The sequence below is a fragment of the Ceratotherium simum genome, chromosome 22 (assembly GCF_057802395.1).
Source record: "Ceratotherium simum simum isolate JZ-2026a chromosome 22, ASM5780239v1, whole genome shotgun sequence".
Taxonomy (NCBI): Eukaryota; Metazoa; Chordata; class Mammalia; order Perissodactyla; family Rhinocerotidae; genus Ceratotherium; species Ceratotherium simum.
The window spans coordinates 1,208,769-1,227,300 of record NC_141921.1 but is presented as its reverse complement, the minus strand read 5'-3'; the positions used below and the strand labels follow the sequence as shown (position 1 = coordinate 1,227,300).

Sequence of the window (18,532 nt, the reverse complement as noted above, 5' to 3'; positions counted from 1 at the left end):
TTACTTTCCTCTTCTGTCATGCCAGCCCTTTTTCCCACATAACGTAAACACACATGCCATTTAATTTTTTTTTGGCTTGAAGAGAGTGGTCACACAAAGTTCTAGTCTGTTTTTATTTAGAAATTGCCACCTGGATTGTGACTGCTCTAGCCTGCTGACTGGTCTCCCTGCCTCCCGGCTCATTCCTCGTATCTAAACAGCAGCCACCTGGACCCAGTTCCTGAAGTTGGGGGCCAGGATGATTCAATATGGCTCAGCAATCTCCAGGCTGGGCCCAAGAGGAAGTCCACAGCTTGGACACATCCTTGCTCACTCCCCAGAGATTGGTTCCAGGTGAGCACTTTTCTAAGCCTCAGTGCAAACTATTGGTTTTTTTTATTGCTCAAAGTAAAATATTAATACCACACAAAAGCAAAGCAGAAAGAGAAAAGTTCTCTTAACCCCACTACCCAAAGATAATCACTGTTAACATTTTGTATGTAACCCTCTTGAAATGCAAGATTAACATTACTTTAAAATTTAAAACTTTGATCAGATGAGATGTTACTGTCATTTTAATATGCATTTCTTTGATTCCTAACAATGTAAACACTTTTTCATGCTTATACGCTGTTTGGATTTCTTCTTTAGCAAATTGCCTGTTTGTGCCCTTAACCTATTTTTCTATAAAATATTCATTTTTATCTTATTGACTTATAAAATATTTTATATAGTATTTAAGAATTGTCTGTCATTTATGTAGCAAACATCTCCCTTGATTGACATTTGTCTTTCAATTTTGTTAATTCATGTATGCATATATAATTTTTAAAATTTTGATATAGACAAATCTATCCATCTTTTCATTGTGGTTTCTGCCTTTGAGGTCACATTTACATTCTGTCTCAATCCCAAGATTATATATTTACCAATATTTTCTTCTAGTATTTAATGCCTTTTTCGTTCTTAAATCTTTAATCTACAGGGAATTTATTCCAGTGTCAGGTAGGACAGAAAAATATAACCTAAAATGTTTTCTGAACAATTGGGTCAATGGAGCTTTTACAAAAGACACATGCATGTGTCCTTCCCATGGTCAAGGACCACCAAGGTCACTGCTGTCCCAAAAATTTATTGAATAACTCATCCTTTGCTGACTGACTTGAAGCATCACTCTTGTTATATACTAAATTCTTATAAATAGCCACATCTGTTCTGGACTTTCTCCTTTGTTCCTTTGTCCTGGCACTAGTACATGATTTTAATTATTCTAACTTTACAATATAGATCTTATTTTCAAATATTTTGTTGCTCTTCTTACACATTTGACCTTCGAGACGAACTTGAGAACTATTTTTCAAGTCCTCCCCACCAAAAAAGGAGTGGGATTTTGATTTTGTTATTGCTGTTGTTTTTAAACTTAGATTAATTTGGGGGAAATTTATATCTTTGCAATGTTGATTCTATCAACCCAGGAAACTGACAGGTGTCTCCATTTATCTAGATCGTCTTTTATGTCTCTCCATCAAGTTTTACAGTTCTCTTATATGGGTCAAAGCAGTATATTTTTTAAAGGAACTATAAACTTCTTAGGTTTCCCGAATCTCAGAGATGGAAGGGACTTAAAAATCACCTCATCATCCCTACCCAATCTGTTGCTGAGTCCCCCTCTCAAGCAACCAAAGATATGGGGTGTATTTTGGTGTGTTTTTTTAACACGATGACATCATACTATATATATTTTCTGTAACTTCCATTTTCTCACTAGAACAATAGGTCTTGGAGAAATTTCTATATCAACACTTATAGATTAACTTAATCCATTTTAATTGCTACGTGGTAGTCTATGGAAATGATACTGTATCATTTATTGTTCCCCTGTTTATGGACATTTTATTATTTCTGTTGTTTTGCTGTTATGATAACTCAGCTTACAATCTTGAACCCTAACTAAAATCAAAGTTCCCCAAATTCCAGGGAGCACAACCACTGCCTGCAAAGTCCCCTCCTCAAAGTCACCACCAGGTGGCATATGCCTGTTTACAGAAAGGCATTTCTCTGGCTTTCCACAGCGTCCTTCAGTTCTGTCCAACAAATATTTATTGAACGTGCATTATACAGCAAGCTCTGGACTTTTAAAATACACTGATTTCAATATAGTAAACAAGTTCATTAATTCATAAATACTTATGGAGTGCACATTATGCGCCAGGCACTGTGTAGGTCTGAGGGCTCCAACGAAAATTAACCCCTGCTACTCTTCTGCACTCCAACAATTCCCAAAATAGAACATGGGTCATTACATCGTGGTACCCATTTATTTCTAAGCCCCAGATAATTCTCCACCCATGAGACCAACAGACCAGGCAGCAGACTCTCAAATAATTTGGACAACCCCTTAAATTTGTCCTGAGATTTCCATGCTTACATTCCCATGCTCTTGCACATGCTGTTCTTCCTGTGTGGGATGCTTTCTAATTTGGGGTTCCCTCAGAAGGCGAACCTGAGACAAGGATTCAAATGCAAGTAATTTATTTGGGAGGTGGTCCCAGGAAGCACCAGTTGGGGAATAGAGAAGTGAGACAGAGAGGGAATGAAGCCAATAAGTGAAACACGAACTAGTTACATATGGGGGCAAATGGAGTGGAGTCCCTCTGACGAATGCGGGGAGACCATGTAACACACACGTCAGAGTTTTCCCAACTGAGGGATGAAGTTGCTGGGCTACTTATCCACCAGCTCCAGTCAGTCATTGGTTGAGGGCTGTCCTGGGGATGATTAATTCTCATTTACTTCCAGCCTCCTGCGTGTGCTCCTGGGAGCCCAGAAAAAGCCTCAAGTAAAGGGATTCAGATACTAGCAGTTGGAAGTTAGACCAGCATGTGCAGAAATATGGGCCATGCACCAATATGCAGGGAGATGTAAGTGGGCACTAGGGGCATCTGCTACAAATGCCTTTTCTATCATCACCTGGCTAATTCAGTCTTCAAAACAAAGGGCCGAAATCACCCACTCTGGCAAGTCTTGCATGCATCTGCACCAGGCCTGGTGAGTTGCCCCACTTTTCTGTGCACCAGGAGCACTTTGTGCTTACGTCATTCCTACAAAGAGATTGTCAGTGGTGTCTCTGAGACCCAGGTTGGCCTGACTCCAAGTCCCAGGATAAAACCACTAGCGTGCTCCCATACAAGTGAGCCCCTTGGCTTGTAGATGCATCAGTGCAGTCTCTGCCTCTGTCTTCATATCGCCATCTTCTCTGTGTTTCTGTGTGTCCTCTCTTCTTCTTATAAGGACACCAGTCATTGGATTTAGGGCCCACCCTAAGTCCAGGATGATCTCCTCTCAAGATCTTTAGCTTAATTAACATCTACAAAGACTCTATTTCCAAAGGAAATTTGAAGGAGATAAAATTCCTCTGTGTGGCTCTTAAATTAGGAGAATATGAGATTAGCGCTGCCAGTGACCATCTTGCCCATGATGAGGAGAAAGTTGGCCTAGAAAATGAAGCCAAGCCAAGAGCAGAATAAAGATATGAAAAGAGAGACAGAAACCTGACATTATTTGAGCCCTTGGATCCAGCCATACTTGAAGCAAACACTAGCCCTTCACTTTCCTGTTACATGAATCAACAAATTTCTTTTGCTTAAGCTAGTTTGAGTTGAATTACTAACACAACTGAAATAGTCCTTACTAATGCACTCAAGTACTGCATCTCTCCTTTCCTCCTCAATCTATTTCCTCTTGCTTTTCTTCTTATACCTGACAAATTCCTATTTATCCTCAGGTCTCAGTTCAAACATAACTTTCTCAAGCAGCTCTTCCCTAAACTGGCCCCCAGCTCCACCCCAGATTACATCAGTTCTCCCTGATGGATGTTCTCATAGCCCTGTATTCCCTTATCATAACACTTACCCCACATTATTGTAATTACCTGTTTAATTTATTCTCCTATCCTAACACCACCACTGTGCTGAATGTACGGTCTTCGAGGGCAGAAGAAAATTCTGTTTATTGCTATATTCCCATTTCTATCATAGTGATGAAATATAGTAGATGGCTACTGTCTACTCATTCACAACTTTGAGTCTTCGTTTATTTTTCAAATTATGGTAAAATAAATTATGACCAAGTGTAAGTATTTTCATGTGGCTACTAGATAATTGTAATATGTCCTGATTAATTTTTAGTATAAAAGCTAGTAATTGCTCTTAGGAATTTCTTGAAATTACATTAATAATTTTTTTAAAACTCCCCAGCTGATGAAAGGGAATCATTTAAAGAGGATAATTATACTCATGGAGGATGAAGATTATTGCTTTAATAGTATTTAGCAGTCTGATTAGACTAAAGAAAGAGAGAACCCAGTTTGCTAGTTTTTTAAGCATTTTCTGAAGATCTGGATTAAAATCTAAATAATACATCACCTTGAACTGCCCTTCTTTTAAATAACTTTTGTTTTTTCCTGATTGTTAAAGCAAATTACAATCATTGTGGAAAATTTAGAAACTACATAAAAGCATAGTTGGAGACAACAGAAAGCCCCAGTGTCCTCATCAGTGAATCTTTGTGTTTTATTTCTGTGCACATCTGTAACCAGATGTCAGCTCAGATCCTGGCTCTTGCCCCCAGGGACACTCCTGGCCTTACCTTAGGGTTCCTCCTATGGGATTCCTGACTTCACTTCTCATGTTCCCTTTTTATCCCACAGAAACGAAGAGATGCCTTTTCCTTGATTTCCACACAGACAACACTGCCCATACAGTACACTTGCATAGCTGACTTATACTAAAAATTGGCGGTAAAGGCAAGGAGGAAATTTACATTACAGTTCCATATTCATCATTCATTCATTCAGCAGACATAGCCTTTAAAAGAAATACAATTCCCTTTTCATAGTCAAGGCACATACTAGGGGTCTGTACTGGGTTGAATAGTATCCTCCCAAAATTCATGTCTACCTGGAACCTGTCAATGGGACCTTATTTAGAAATAGGGTCTTTGCAGATGTCATCAAATTAAAATGAGGTCATCCTAAATTAAAGTGGGTCCTAATCCAATGACTCGTGTCTTATAAGAAGAGGGAAGTTTGGACACAGACACACACCAGAGGAAAGACAGCCATGTCAAGGAGGCAGAGACTGGAATTTTGCTGCCATAGGCCAAGGGACGCCAAGGATTGCCTGCAACCACCAGAAGCTAGAGAATGCAAGGAAAGATGCTTCCCTAGGGCCTTCAGAGAGAGCATGGCCTTGCTGACACCTCAATTCTGGACTTCTAGCCTCCAGACTGTGAGCAATTATTTTCTGTTATTCTAAGCCACTAAATTTGTAGTGCTTAGTTATGGTAGCCCCAGGAAACTAATGCGGGGTCCAACCCCTGCCGAGTGATCCTCCCTTTCCCCCACCACCCAACTCCAGAAATTTCCCTCCCGCTTCCTTATGCAAAGCAATTTAGTTTCTTTGCCCCTCCACTCCAAGCGGGGGGCGGGGGGCCCCCCTTTGCTTTTCCAAAGGCTCATCCTCAGCTTCAGCAACAGGAGGTGGGCGTGGAGGGGTCCCCTTTCCTCTGTCCGGGCAGGCTGTCCCAAAGGGGTGCGGTACTGATGGATTTCTACTCTGATTCAAGTTATACCATTCCACCTGAAGACTAGAAAAAGAAGGAAATGAAAGCACTTATGGTCAGTTTGGAGTTAACCTATTTTGCATTTAAAGATAACAGATTTGTTCCCATTTTTCTTTTTTAAAATGGAGTGGGGTCATTATGGAATTTTGTTATTCTCCACCCCCCCCATTACTTAACAGTATATTGTGCGCATTTTCCCATATTAAAAAGTCCTCAAGGATTATACTATAATTTATACAGATCCACCAACCCTTATCTACAAATCCTAAATGCTCTGAAAATCGAAAGCAGCTTTGAAAGTTTGGTACCAACTCATTTGGTGCCAAAGGTGACCTGAAGTGGCCAACGGCTATCTATGGTCTATTTATACCAATTAGTGTGACTATTAATAAGTTTCATGGCAGAAATCTGGATGTGTTGATGATGTTGCCACAGACCCTAATGAGGGGGCTAAGTAACATATGCAACAAATTGTCCTTCTAAAACCCCAAAATTCTGAATTCTGGAACACACTGGGTCTCAAGGACCTGTGGACCTGTATAACCATGCCCCTGTTGTTGGATATTTAGATTATTTTCAGCTTTTTGTGATTAGGAAATTGCTGCGGGCACATGTCTCATGTGTGAACCTTTGTTTGCATCACTGGTCATTTCCTTCACATAAATTCCTTGACATGGAGTTAGGAAGTCAAAGAAAATAAACACTGCTAAGGTTCTTGGTGGATATTGTCCACTTGTTTTCCAGAAAGGTTATACCAGTTAACCCCTCTGTCACCAGCACTGAGTAATGCCGGTTTTATTAATTTCTCGGAGGAAAATTTTTATCCCATTTTGCTTAGAACTGATTTGATTACTGGGGATGTTAGATATATTTTTTTAAAGATGTTTATTATCATTTCTAGCTCCTCTTCTGGAATTGTCTACTCGTGACCTTTGTCGATTCTCTGCTGAAGTCAGGGCCCTCTCATAAGGTTATTCTGTGTATGTGCTGCAGCAAAGTTGAGGGGGTGCAGGGGCCAAAATCCATTCTGACCCCAGTGCATCCTCACCTGAGGAGGAGCATGTTTTTCTCCTTACAAAGGTTCCTACCTACCTGTGTACTTGGCAGCCTGCCCTGTAAGACTGGGTCCAATTAGGCGGGATGTCTTTCTCTAATTTATCTGCCCAGAGGGGGGCGCCCTTTCTAATTTGCACGAAGGTACCTAGCTGAGGCCTTGATTAGATAATTGTCTTTCTAATCAATTTGTCTCAGTTCTTTATATAGTAAAGCTATTAACTTTTTGCACATTATATTGTGTTGTGTTTTCCTTGCTTATTGTTTTGTAATAGTTCTACTCGTAAATTATTTAAATGTGTTCTTTATTGCTTTTCCTTAAGAAACCTTCATGGAGTTCTAAGTAGCTTTCTTTTTCTTCCTTTTGCCTCTGAATATTATCTTGAGTGGTGAGATATGGGTGGAAACGTATGAACCCGTGTTAACTCGAGAGCACCTGCTATGCTCCATCACTGTGCTAACATGGGGAATGCAGAGGGGAATCAAAAGGGATAGCTCTTCCCTGCAGGGAGCTTGCACTGGTCACTGTGTATTCAAGTTTAAGTCACTATTGACAATAACTAACATTTACAAGTGCTCCCTGTGTGCCAGGCACTAGTCTAAGTGCTTTCCATGTACTAACTCATTTACTTCTCTCACCAGCCCTATGGGAGGTAAGTTTATCATTGTCCCCATTTTACAAGTGAGGAAACTGAGGCACGGGGAGGTTAAGTAACTTGATCAAGATCCCACACTGATAAGTAGCTTAGCCAGAAGATGCACCTAGGCATCCCAGCCACCTGTGTTCCCACAGCACGCTCACAGGCAGTCACCTGAACTGTCTCCTCCAAACCTCTCCTTTTTCCCAAGTGGTGCCCCCAAACAGCAGACAGCTGGTGGAGAATGACCATAAATGGCAGACACTCAGGTCTCTCTTGGTCCGGGGCTCTGCTCCCACCCACGCTCTGCTCCCCGATCTGTTCAGTGGCCCCTGACTTCTGACTCGGCCTTATCTCCTGGTGCCAGTCTGGGCTGGTCCTTGCATCTCCATCCCTGGTTTGGACCCTTCTTGATTTCCTTTGCCCTCCTGTTCTCCTCTTCCTTGCCCTGAAGTGCTGGAGTCTTTTTTTTTTTTTTTATATAATTTTATTTATTTATTTTTTCCCCCAAAGCCCCAGTAGATAGTTGTATGTCATAGTTGCACATCCTTCTAGTTGCTGTATGTGGGACGCGGCCTCAGCATGGCCAGAGAAGCGGTGCGTCAGTGCGCACCCGGGATCCGAACCCGGGCCGCCAGTAGCGGAGCGCACACACTTAACCGCTAAGCCATGGAATCTTTTGAGCCGTGTTGCAAATTTCCCTTTTCAGTCTGTTACCTTCCCCCTAGGTAACTGCATCCCTGTTCATGGCTTCTAAGTACTACCTCTATGCCAGTGCCTCTCAAATTCCCATCTCCAGCCCACAATACACCAGACATCTGTATCCAACTCCTAGCTGAACTCAACGTGTCTGAAACCTTACTCGTCATTCACTCCCACAAAACATGTTCTCATTCCTGTGTTCTCTGCCACAGGGAATCGTACCACAACCACTCATGAAACCTGGGAACCATTCTTGACACCTCCCTCTTCCTCACCACCCCCATAGAGAATCCATCCCCAAATCCCATTGAGTTTGTGTCCCTCCAACACACCTGCTTCTCTCTGTCACCGTCACTGTCCTCTACACCTACTCTTAGTCCCAGCTACCTTTATCTCTCACCTGGGATTCTTCTTCTTCTGGTCTTCTGCTGTTTCTTTGCCTCTAATCTTGCTCCTTGTCAGTCTATTCTGCATAATCCAGCCAGAGAGATCTTTTTAAAACACAATCTGATTATATCACCCCCTGTGTTAAAAAAAAAAAAAAGCAAAAAAAAAGGTTTTGGTGATTTTCCTATAGTCTGACGGTGTGAGGATAGGCTGTGTCAGCAGGGAGGCACGGCCTCTTTTACCTCACACCAAGGTACCCGCCAGCCCAGTCACCAAGCCCTGCACTGCAGGGTTAAGTCCAACTAGATGGGATGCCTTTTCTGCTGTCTGCACAGAGGGAGTGCCCTTTGCTAATTTGCACAAAAGTCAAAATATTTAATAAGCTTGAAAGGCCTTCCATAGTCTATCCTCAGCCCACTTCTCCAGCCTCATGTAGCACTACCCTTTTCCTTGCTATCCACATTCCAGCCATGCTGGTCTACTCTCAGGTCCTCAGATAAGCCACACTCCCTCTGCTGCAGGGCCTTTGCACATGCTGCTCTCCCTTACTAAAATGCTTCTCTTTGTGCATAAACAACATCTACACATACCTTGAAGTCCTGAAGGATGTGATTCCCCCTAAGACTACATCAGAACTCCCATATATCCTCTTTTGGTTTGGAACACTTACCTCATTCTTTAACTGTGCCGTTACTTACATGATTATGTATATAATGACTGTCTCTGCCTCTGGCCTTTCAGTTCCACAAAGGCAGGGACTCTACCAGTCAGATTGTTGATTGTAAGCAACAGAAACTGATTCTGGCTAAACTTAAGCATAAACAGAATTTATTGGAGGATTTGGGGTAAGTTCACAGAATCAGTGGGAAGGTTGGAGAACCAGATTCAGAAAATGTCCAGGAACTTGGGTTGGCTGGGCTGTAGGAACATGGCCAAGGTCCAGCTGTGGGACAGTCTGACTGGGATGCCCCACTGGTGCTGCTGCCACTGGACACTTGGCACCCGCAGAACAGCTGTGCTGTTGGCAAAGCTGGTGCTGCTGTGACTACTTTATAAGTAGCCTGGTGTATGGCTTCCTGTCCTCTCGATCAATGTCCCGGGCAGGGGAGTTCAGTTGGCTGAGCCAGATCACATGCTCAGATCCCCCCAGCCAGAGGCAGGACCATCTAGTGTCTCACCCAGACTCACATAACGGGAGTGTCTCCCTCATTGAGAGGGTTGTGGGGATGCCAGGTACGCAAAACAAAAAAAGAAAAAAGATAAATGAACCCCAGAGAAACTATGTCTATTCAATTCATCATATATTCCCAAAACTAGTACAATATCTCGCATAAAATAAGACAAAAAATATTTGAAGGAACGAGTGATCAATTCTTGGCATCCTTAAGGTCAGGTTGTCCAACTTGTGACTGCTTCAGGGTCACCACCCACATCAAGCTTCAACTGCTCACCTAGTTGATACCTTCTATATCATATTGTGTTTCAACAGCGTATGATAATGTGCCTCCCATCACAATATTTGGGTGACCAGAACATTTCCTCCAACAGCACGAGCTAACAAGGTAATGGAAAGTAGTGAGGGACTGAGCCACACCCAGTGTGGGAGCTGTGAGGGTACAAAGCTTCTAAAGGGTTAAACTGATCTAGTCAAGGCATTGTGTCCCTGTCCTTCAAATGAGACAGGATGTGACGTGATGCGTTGGTAAGCTGAGCTGTCTGCTGTTAAACCACTGGTTAATGTGTTTAGACTGTCACTCTGGAACATTCCTTTTTGTCTTCTTACCCATCTCGGTTTGGCCTCCTTGTACAGCATGGACCTGAGAATTTCCACTGAAACTGAGGCTATAAGGCTTGCTGTCGTGCCAGGGGACACCCCTCTCATGTTTTCAGTGTAAGTCCGTAACAGTGAATGGGCCTAGCCCCCCTACTCATGCTCACCCTCCCAACAATTCCTTCCTAGAGTTCATCATAAAAAGCAATAATGAAACCTCTGATGGTGTTTAGCAATGACAGAGAATGCTTCCAGGAGGGAAATTACAACTGGAAGATGTCCACCAGGATTTCCTATTGATTGTCAAAAATCCATTAAGTTCCCAAATGGTCCTTTGAGGGATTCCATCCAGGTCCCTGAGAATGAGCCTCCCCACTTGCCTCATCACTGTCTGGCACAGAGCATGGTTCTTGGGCCTGCAGTGTTGTAGAACATACTGGGGAAAGCACAGACTCGGGAGGAGCACAGGCCTGCGTTTGAATTCCAGCTGTACTCCTTACCAGCTTTGTGATTCTGGCAAGGCATTTATTAATGCCTTGGGTTCCTCATCAGTAAACCAGAAACAACAGAACATACTTCTGTTCATGGGGTGGTTGTGAAATGAATGAGATAATTGGGATAAAGCTTGTGGGACCACGTTCGGCACATGATATGGGCTCAACAAATGGCAGCCATTGGTATCTGTTCAATTCAACGCACATTTCCTGAGTGCTTATTTGGCACCAGGCACCCTCTACAGCCCTGAGTGGGATACAGGAATAATTCTCCCAAGAGTCCATTTTCCTCTTTGGAAAGGTTTTTCTTCAAAAAGGAATCAAGGAGAGAGCCATAGGAGAAAGAGCTCTTTCGTAACTAAATACAAAAATGCACTCTGGCTCACAGTTTTACAGAGGCAGTGTAGGATATGGTTAACAGCATGGATTTGGGGGCCATTCTCTGTGTGGTAGACAGAATAATGCCCTCTCCTACCAAGGTGCCCACATCCTAATCCCCAGAATTTGTGAATATGTTACCTGACATGGCAAAAGGGACTTTGCAGATATAGTTAAGGTTAGAGACCTTGAGAGAGGATAATCTTATTCTGGATATGTGGGTAGACCCAACCTAATCACATGAGTCCTCACCAGTGGGGAATCTTTCCCAGCTGTGGCCAGAAAGAGATGGGACACGGGAGAGAGATGCAACGTGAGGACTCGACTTGCCATGCTGGCTTTGAAGATGAAGGAAGGGGACTATGAGCTAAGGAATGTGGGCTGCCTCGACAAACTGGGGAAAACTCCCAGCTTACAGCCAGTAAGAAAGTGGAGATCTTGGTCCCATAACTGAAAAGGAACTGAATTCTGCCATTTATTATGCGCAAGATAATAAATGTGTATTGTTTAAGCCATGAAGTTTGTGGTAATTCATTGCACAATTTGAGGCAGTGTAGCACATCGGTTAAGAACATGGATTTGAGAGCCAATTTGCCTCGGTTCTAATCCCAGATGTGTCACTTCTTAGATGTGTGACCAGAGGCAAGTAATTTAACTTTAACTTTTTAGTATCTTAATTTCTTCATCTGTTACAAGAATAATAATATAGTCACCCATACTAGTTTGGGTAAAAGATTACACTAAAATAAAATAAAAGACGCTTACAGAGACCCAATAATGATGTAATTTGAAAACAAGGACATTTGTTTCTTTCTTATATCATAGTTGAAGGTGAGTGTCCCACTGGGCATTGGCAGCCATTTTATACAAACCAGGTGGACTGTGGCTCCACCTTTGTGAACAGGTGGCTTCCAAGGTTGCTCTAGTCCCCTAATAGCAGATGTCTAGGGACAGAGATGTCCCCTAAGAAAGCGGCCTGGAAGTGCAGTCTGCATCACACTGGAGCAAGCTCAGCCATTCCCCGTCATTTTCCCCAAGTTCTTGGGGGCCTGGCTCTCATTCTAACAAATTGATCATTTACTAAATACATACTCAATCTTTTCATATCTTATGTCTGATCTTTAAAACCAAGCATATTAGATAAGACTCTACCTATTTTACACATAAGAAAACGGGGGTCTGAGAGGCCAGGTAACTTCAAAGCCCATACATCTTACATGTAACCAAAGTATCTCTCCCATTTAAGTGATATTAAAAAGCTAAGGAGCAACCACAACAATTTAAGAACAGCAATGATCAGGGAAAAAGTGAAAATAAACAGGAGACTAACTAGGAAGACAAGTAGAGCAATCATTAGACAAGCTAGAGTCAGGGACGGGAGCTCTAGGGCAGCTCAGCCACTATCCGCCTGACCTGGGGACATCCATTCTCCTCTCTGGGCCTCAGTGTCTTCATCTGTAGAATGGAGTCTTGGACTAAATGATCTTCTTTCCAGCTCTGACATTCTGTGCTTCTATTTGAAAAACAGGAAGCCAAAAATATTTAGCAGGGAGAAATGATGTGATTTTAAAAGTTGCTCCAATTAAGGAAATAGCACGAGTGGAGAAAGCCCGGGTGACCGAAACAAGGAAATCAGATGAGCTTCCCACAGGGCCCAGGAGACAAGCTGCGACATGCGGGGTGAGTCATCTGCTCCTCACATTCCTTCCAAGGGCAGCCCCAGGTCTGCACTCAAAGCAGTGGATGTTAAGTTTGGGAGGGAAACCTGGAGGTGGAGGCTAACCCCCTGGAGACAGCTGGTTCTGGATAGTCCTGTCCTCAGCAGAGGCAAGCTGAGCTTCAAGACAGAAGTATGGGGGGCTCTTCCTTGGAAGAAGTGACCAAGAAAGGTGTCTCGAGCTGCTGGGTGTGTGAGTTAGCAACCTAGGCTAGGAGGCCAGGATGAAGGTCTCAACTCTGGCTTTGGCACATGGAGGATGTGGGATCATGAGTTACTCAACCTCCTTGGACCTCAGTTTTCTGACATGTGAAATGGATATGATCTATAGGAGAGGGGAAAGCTTACGATATACTGAACTCTGAGTGCCCAGATGGATCTAGGCACTCATCAGTTACCACGTTTAATGTTTGCAATAGGGAGAGAGAGATGTGTCATTTCATTCAACAGAAGAGGAACTGAGGGGAATTAAGGGACTGACTTGGCCAGTGGAGCAGGATTTGAACTCAGGTTTGTCAACACTTGGTTATTCCCAGTAAGCCAATGCCTCAAAGATGATATGTGTGAAAGTGCTTTTCAAACTAGTAAGTACAATAAAGTGTAAGGACTCACAATCCTGAATTAATTCAGAAATTGAGAAATTATGCAGAAGCAACATTCTGAAGAAGGAATGGACTTTTTCAGGGCTTTTTCCTTTGGTCAGCTGCTCACTGGATCCTTAATCGGTTTATTTTCTAGGCAGTCAAGTGGTCATTTTTTGAAGCGACTCTTGAAACAATGGCACCATGATGTAGTGAAAGGAACACTGGACTAGGAATCAAGAGACGTTCTAGTTCCAGCCGTGCCACAGAGACATTACTCTCGAGAAGTCACTCGCCCTTTCTTCCGTGAAATGAGGGGTTAGATTAGAGGAGGTCGCCCAGGTCCCTTTGCTAAGGCACTTCAGAGACTCGGGAAGCGAAAGCACCAAGGGAGCCCGGAGTGGAGTCTCAGTCTCCCTGTTACGTCCCCATTCTCACCTCAGGCACTTCAGCCTCCTTCCCACTGCAGGCAGCCAGCCCACGTCCGCCTTCTCCCCTCGTTAAGCCCGATTTGAGCCTGAGAACGTTTGGGGCCTGACGGGAGTTCCTCCCCAGCAGGAGTGATTACAGACTCAGAGATTTCCGGCGATCGTCAAGTGTCCACTCTACCGGCGCACACCAGCCACAGCCCCAAGCTGTGCAGGGAGCGGCTGGGAGCCACCTCCCCGCAATTCCTCCTGCTGTTCCAGTCTCCAGGGGTAGGCACAGACCACAGCGTAGAGGCGGCAGGAGGAACCTGAGATGGATTCCAGGGGAAGTCCTGGATCTAGCTATTTGCTGTTGGATATGCTCCCCAACCCCTCTTTTGTACACCCCACTGTTGCAGCAATTTCCCAGTAATGCAGGAACCTGTTTACCTCCAGGCTACCCCACAGTGTCCTTCTAACACACTCTGCTGCACAGAAGTGCATGTGAATAACGAAACCGGGGAGATAAGCGTGAAGGAGACAAGGTGCTAGTTTTTACAGTTGATAGGAAGTAAAAGTTTTTAAAGCATATTACTAGTAAAATCTAAGGAAAACAAGCTGCGTGAGCATGCGCGCACACAGCCAGAGCAGAGCGCCCTCTACAGAATGGCTGTAATTACGTGGGACGGTCATTTAACCTCTCTCGTCGCTGCAGTACTTTGGGATTAAGTAAATTGCCAAGGGCTAAATGGCAACAGTACCACCTACTTCCAACTAGTGCGGGGATTCAAAGGAGACACAGCTCCTGAAACAAAGGTAGAGTTCTCCTTCTCCACCGGGGAGTTCTTGTTTTGAGACAACCTAAGGCTGGTCCCCTTCCCAACAGCAGCAGCTAGTTCTAGCTTCCTCTCTCATACCCACCCTCCCGCAGTTGGAGGGAGGTTTCCAAATAATCTTATTTAGAAAGACCGGTGTTGATACTCGCCAGTTAAGGTATCTCAGGAAACAGCCGAGCAGCTATAGGGAATGCCCGCTCCTGCTAAAAAGTGTTAGAATTTGAAATAAGAAATCCGAGTCATGGGAAATTAGACAGAGGAGACCAAAGTGATATAAATCTGGAGCAAATTTGCACAAACTCCATCTTTTTAGGTTGTTTTCCATATTTTATTAAATTCGTGTTTTTAAAAAAAAATCACAGCAGCATTATCAAAGACAACATATGTACAAACATTTTACAAAAGAAACGTTACTAATATCAGCTGTAATAAGAGTGAGCTGAAGAATAGACGCTGAGTTTTGGGGACAGAGTCTGCCCTCAAACAAACACATCTAAAATGTGTTCAGGCAGCTGAAACAGACTTCTTTCCGGATGACAAGAATATGTGGTTGGTAATATAAGGATGGTAAATGAGGATACCACACGGGCCCAATTAGCGACCTCCTCTGCTCATCAGGGAGGCCATGATACACGGAGCTAATCAAATAACTTAAACCTAAAACAGTAAAAGCGCTGTTTCCCATCTAAACGCATTGAAGCCCTCAACATAGACTGTGTCACTTACAAACGTGGCTGAGTTGTCATACAGACACTTGATTCTTATACATAACCCTAATCCAGACTTTCTTACCTCTTCGAGTCAGATTTCTTGTTGGCCCCAAAGGGAAGGAATTTTAGAAATGCTTCCTTCAAGACGTAAGTCAGAAAGAGAGGTGACCCCGAGACCAAGATCTATCAAACTTGGTGGGGTGGGGAAAGGCAGCAATTTGGAAGGAGAAATGTCTCCTTTGGGCCAAGAATCAAGAAACGTGACTCACTGGGGTCTGGGCTATGCTGAAACCCGGTACCCCTCCCATCCCCTGCCCCGCCGGTACCTACAAGCTCGGTTCGTTTCTCAACTCCCCCAGTTCCTTGATCTCCACCTTCTTGTACTTTCCCGACTTCCTCCGGTTGCTGATCACCAGGACGGCCACGCCGGCGACGAGGGACAGCACGACCACCACGATGACGGCGACGAGGCCGGCGGTGAGGCGCTTCATGGAGAACTGGGGGGGCTTCTCGTCCAGATAGTAGATGAGGGTCCGCTCCACCAGCAGGGGCTCGCCGCGCACGCTCACGTCGAGGCCGCGGCGGCCCAGGAACAGCGACTCGCCCTTGACATCCCTCTCGAAGTAGTAGGCGGCGTCGGCGATGTCCACGTCGCCGGGGGCCATCTGCGACGCGTTCTGCTGCAGCTCGATCTGGATGGTGGGCTGCTCGTAGTGCACGGCCGCCACGAAGCGCGGGTGCAGGCGGTAGCGCTCGCGGAAGAGCCGGCGCAGCTCGGCGTCCAGCTCCGAACTGTTGAAGGCGCGGGCGGCCGCGCGGTGGCGCAGGTCAATGAGGATGTGGTAGGTGCGCACCAGCTCGTCGCAGCGCAGGCTCTGGTCGCCCTTGTCGGTGCGGCGCACGCCCACCGAGTTCACGCACCAGCACACCGCCGTCTGGTTGCACTGGCGGGCCTTGAAGCGGCCGTCCGGGTCGCAGTCGGGGTCGTAGAGGCCGTCGTTGTCCACGATCGCGTGCTCGCTCGGCCGCACCAGCGCGCGGCCGCCCTTGGGGGCGCTCGCGCGCGCCTTGAGCAGCAGGCACTTGGAGGTGAGCGTGGAGCAGTCCACCTCGACGCCCGAGCCGAGCGCGCGGCAGCGGCAGCGGCCGCCCGGGCCGTCCCGGGCGCACACGGTCATCTTGTTGGTGGGGCACGTGCAGTTGTCCTGCGCGGCCGCGGGGCCGGTCAGCGCCGCCAGGAGCAGCAGCAGCGGCAGCGGGGACGCTGGCAGCGCGAGGCCCGGGCCCCGCGCCATGGTGGGGCCGAGGAGCGCGGACGGGACGCGGGCGACGCGGCGCGGGGGCCTCTGCAGGCTCGGCTCGCCGTCCGGGACCGGCTCCCGCGTCTGCCGCCGGCCGCTCCCTCCCGCTCTTATACTCCGCCCGACCTGCCCGGCTGGTTCGGCCGCCGACTCAGCCGCGGTATTCGGGTGACACATCCCGCCCCCCGGCCCGGTCCCACGGAAGGCCGGCCCGCCCTGCGCCGCCGCGATAGGATCAGGGCCGTGGAGGCTGCTCCCGCCTCCTCGGACCGAAAGCCTGGCGAGGAAAACCGATACTCACCTGCGGGCTGCGGGGACCCGCCCGGCCCCACCTGCCGGGGACCGCCACCCGCGCGGCCTCCAGCCGTGGACCCGGGGCGTCCCGGCCGCTCTCGGGGCTGGAATTCTCAGGAACTTCATTGAACAGTGCGGCGCCGGACTGTCGCGCTGTTGTCGCCTCCCCCCCTCCTTTCCTCTCCCTTTCCAGCCCCTGTCCCCGCTTTAAGTTCTTCACCCCCTCGCTTCTTTCCCCAGTTCTCTCAACACACACATTTATGTGGTTCACGATTCACAAACGTGATCTCATCCTCGCGCCAATCCTGACAGGTGTGGACTCTCTCAGACCCATTTCACAGGTGATGCAGTTGAGGCTTGGGGACTTAAAGTGGCCCAGGCATCAATTTCCTCAGATTCCTTGGCGGGGTCTTGAGTGCTCTGCTGACTGTTATGAGACCTTAAATAAAGTTTATGGAAACGGAGTGGTGCAGAATTTGAAGAAAGGTTAGGGAGCAGTTCTGTTACTCACCATGTCCTGGGTAAAACCCAGGAGTCCTGTGTCCAATCTCTTAGAAGTTCTCTTAAACACTTTTTCTCTCCTTCACACACACACACACACACACACACACACACACACACACACAATATTTATGCATGTACTCAGTATAGGGACACAAAAGGAACAAATTCTTAAAAAGAACCAGCAAGACTATTCGGAGTTTTTTGTACAATTTGATTCTAAAAGAGCAAATCATTGCTTTTCTTTTTCTGTGTCCCACATAAGTAGTTGAACCACTGCAAGTAATGAGAGCGAGGAGACTGTGGGAGGTTGCTTGTTTGCCACTGTGTGGCTGCTTTAATGGGATGGAGGGGTTGCAATCTCTTTTTTGAATCATTGAGAAAGTCCAGGGTTTCAAAGCTGTAGTAAAATGAACAATAATTAGCAAGCTATAATTATTCCCAGCTCCTCCGTCAGAGCACACTTTATATGTTCAGTGTTTCATGAACACCAGCGGTAGTACAAGGGTGTTGTTTAACACATGAAAGGCAGCCAGGCCTTTCCCCCATTAGTTTTCAAGCAATTCCTGAAGTGGGTAGGTGGAAATCTGTTATTCTTCCTTTACAGGTAGAGAAAGCAGAGACATGGGCAATTTCTTACCCACAGCACCAGGCGTGGTGGGAATACTCCTATGCTCTCTACCTGCACCGTCTCTGTTCAGTCTTTGGACCTATAGCCTAGTCAGGTCCCCGGTTCTTTCCCCCTCCAACCCTCAGTCCACTCTGTGTCCAAGAGGGCTTTCTAGATCACAAGTCTGTGCCATCTCCTCTCTGCTGAGAACCCTTCAAGCACAGAGTGGGAGCTGTGCATGGCTCTTAGGATACAATTCATACTTAAGTTAGCACACGAGTTCATATGACCTTGGGCAAGCTACTTAACTTCTCTGTGCCTTCTTCCCTCATCTGTAAAATGGGGATAATAAAAGCACCTACCAAACAAGGTAGGTGTGAGACTTAACGTAGATAAACTGCTGAGAACAGTGTCTGCACTCAGTAAGAGTAGATAGGTGCTCGCTGCTGTCACCACCATCATCATCTTCATTTTGCTCCTGTCAGCCTCTCCAGTCTTCCACGTGTTCTCAAGCCTTTGTAAAGTCATCTACCTGAAGTCTCTCTTTCTTC

The 18,532-nt window shown here is 45.9% G+C and overlaps 1 protein-coding gene across 1 annotated transcript; it reads right to left on the bottom strand.

Annotated features, from left to right (window-relative positions):
* Nucleotides 1–14,883: 14,883 nt before the first annotated feature.
* TACSTD2 (tumor associated calcium signal transducer 2) lies at nucleotides 14,884–16,570 on the bottom strand. Its single transcript, XM_004438614.3, has one exon. The coding sequence runs from the start codon at nucleotides 16,568–16,570 to the stop codon at nucleotides 15,602–15,604; it is 969 nt and encodes a 322-aa protein (XP_004438671.3). The 3' UTR covers nucleotides 14,884–15,601.
* Between the last annotated feature and the right edge of the window lie 1,962 nt (nucleotides 16,571–18,532).

Bases quoted from the DNA above. Each gene is read 5' to 3' on its own strand.
- TACSTD2 (XM_004438614.3), bottom strand. From the start codon at position 16,570: ATGGCGCGGGGCCCGGGCCTCGCGCTGCCAGCGTCCCCGCTGCCGCTG.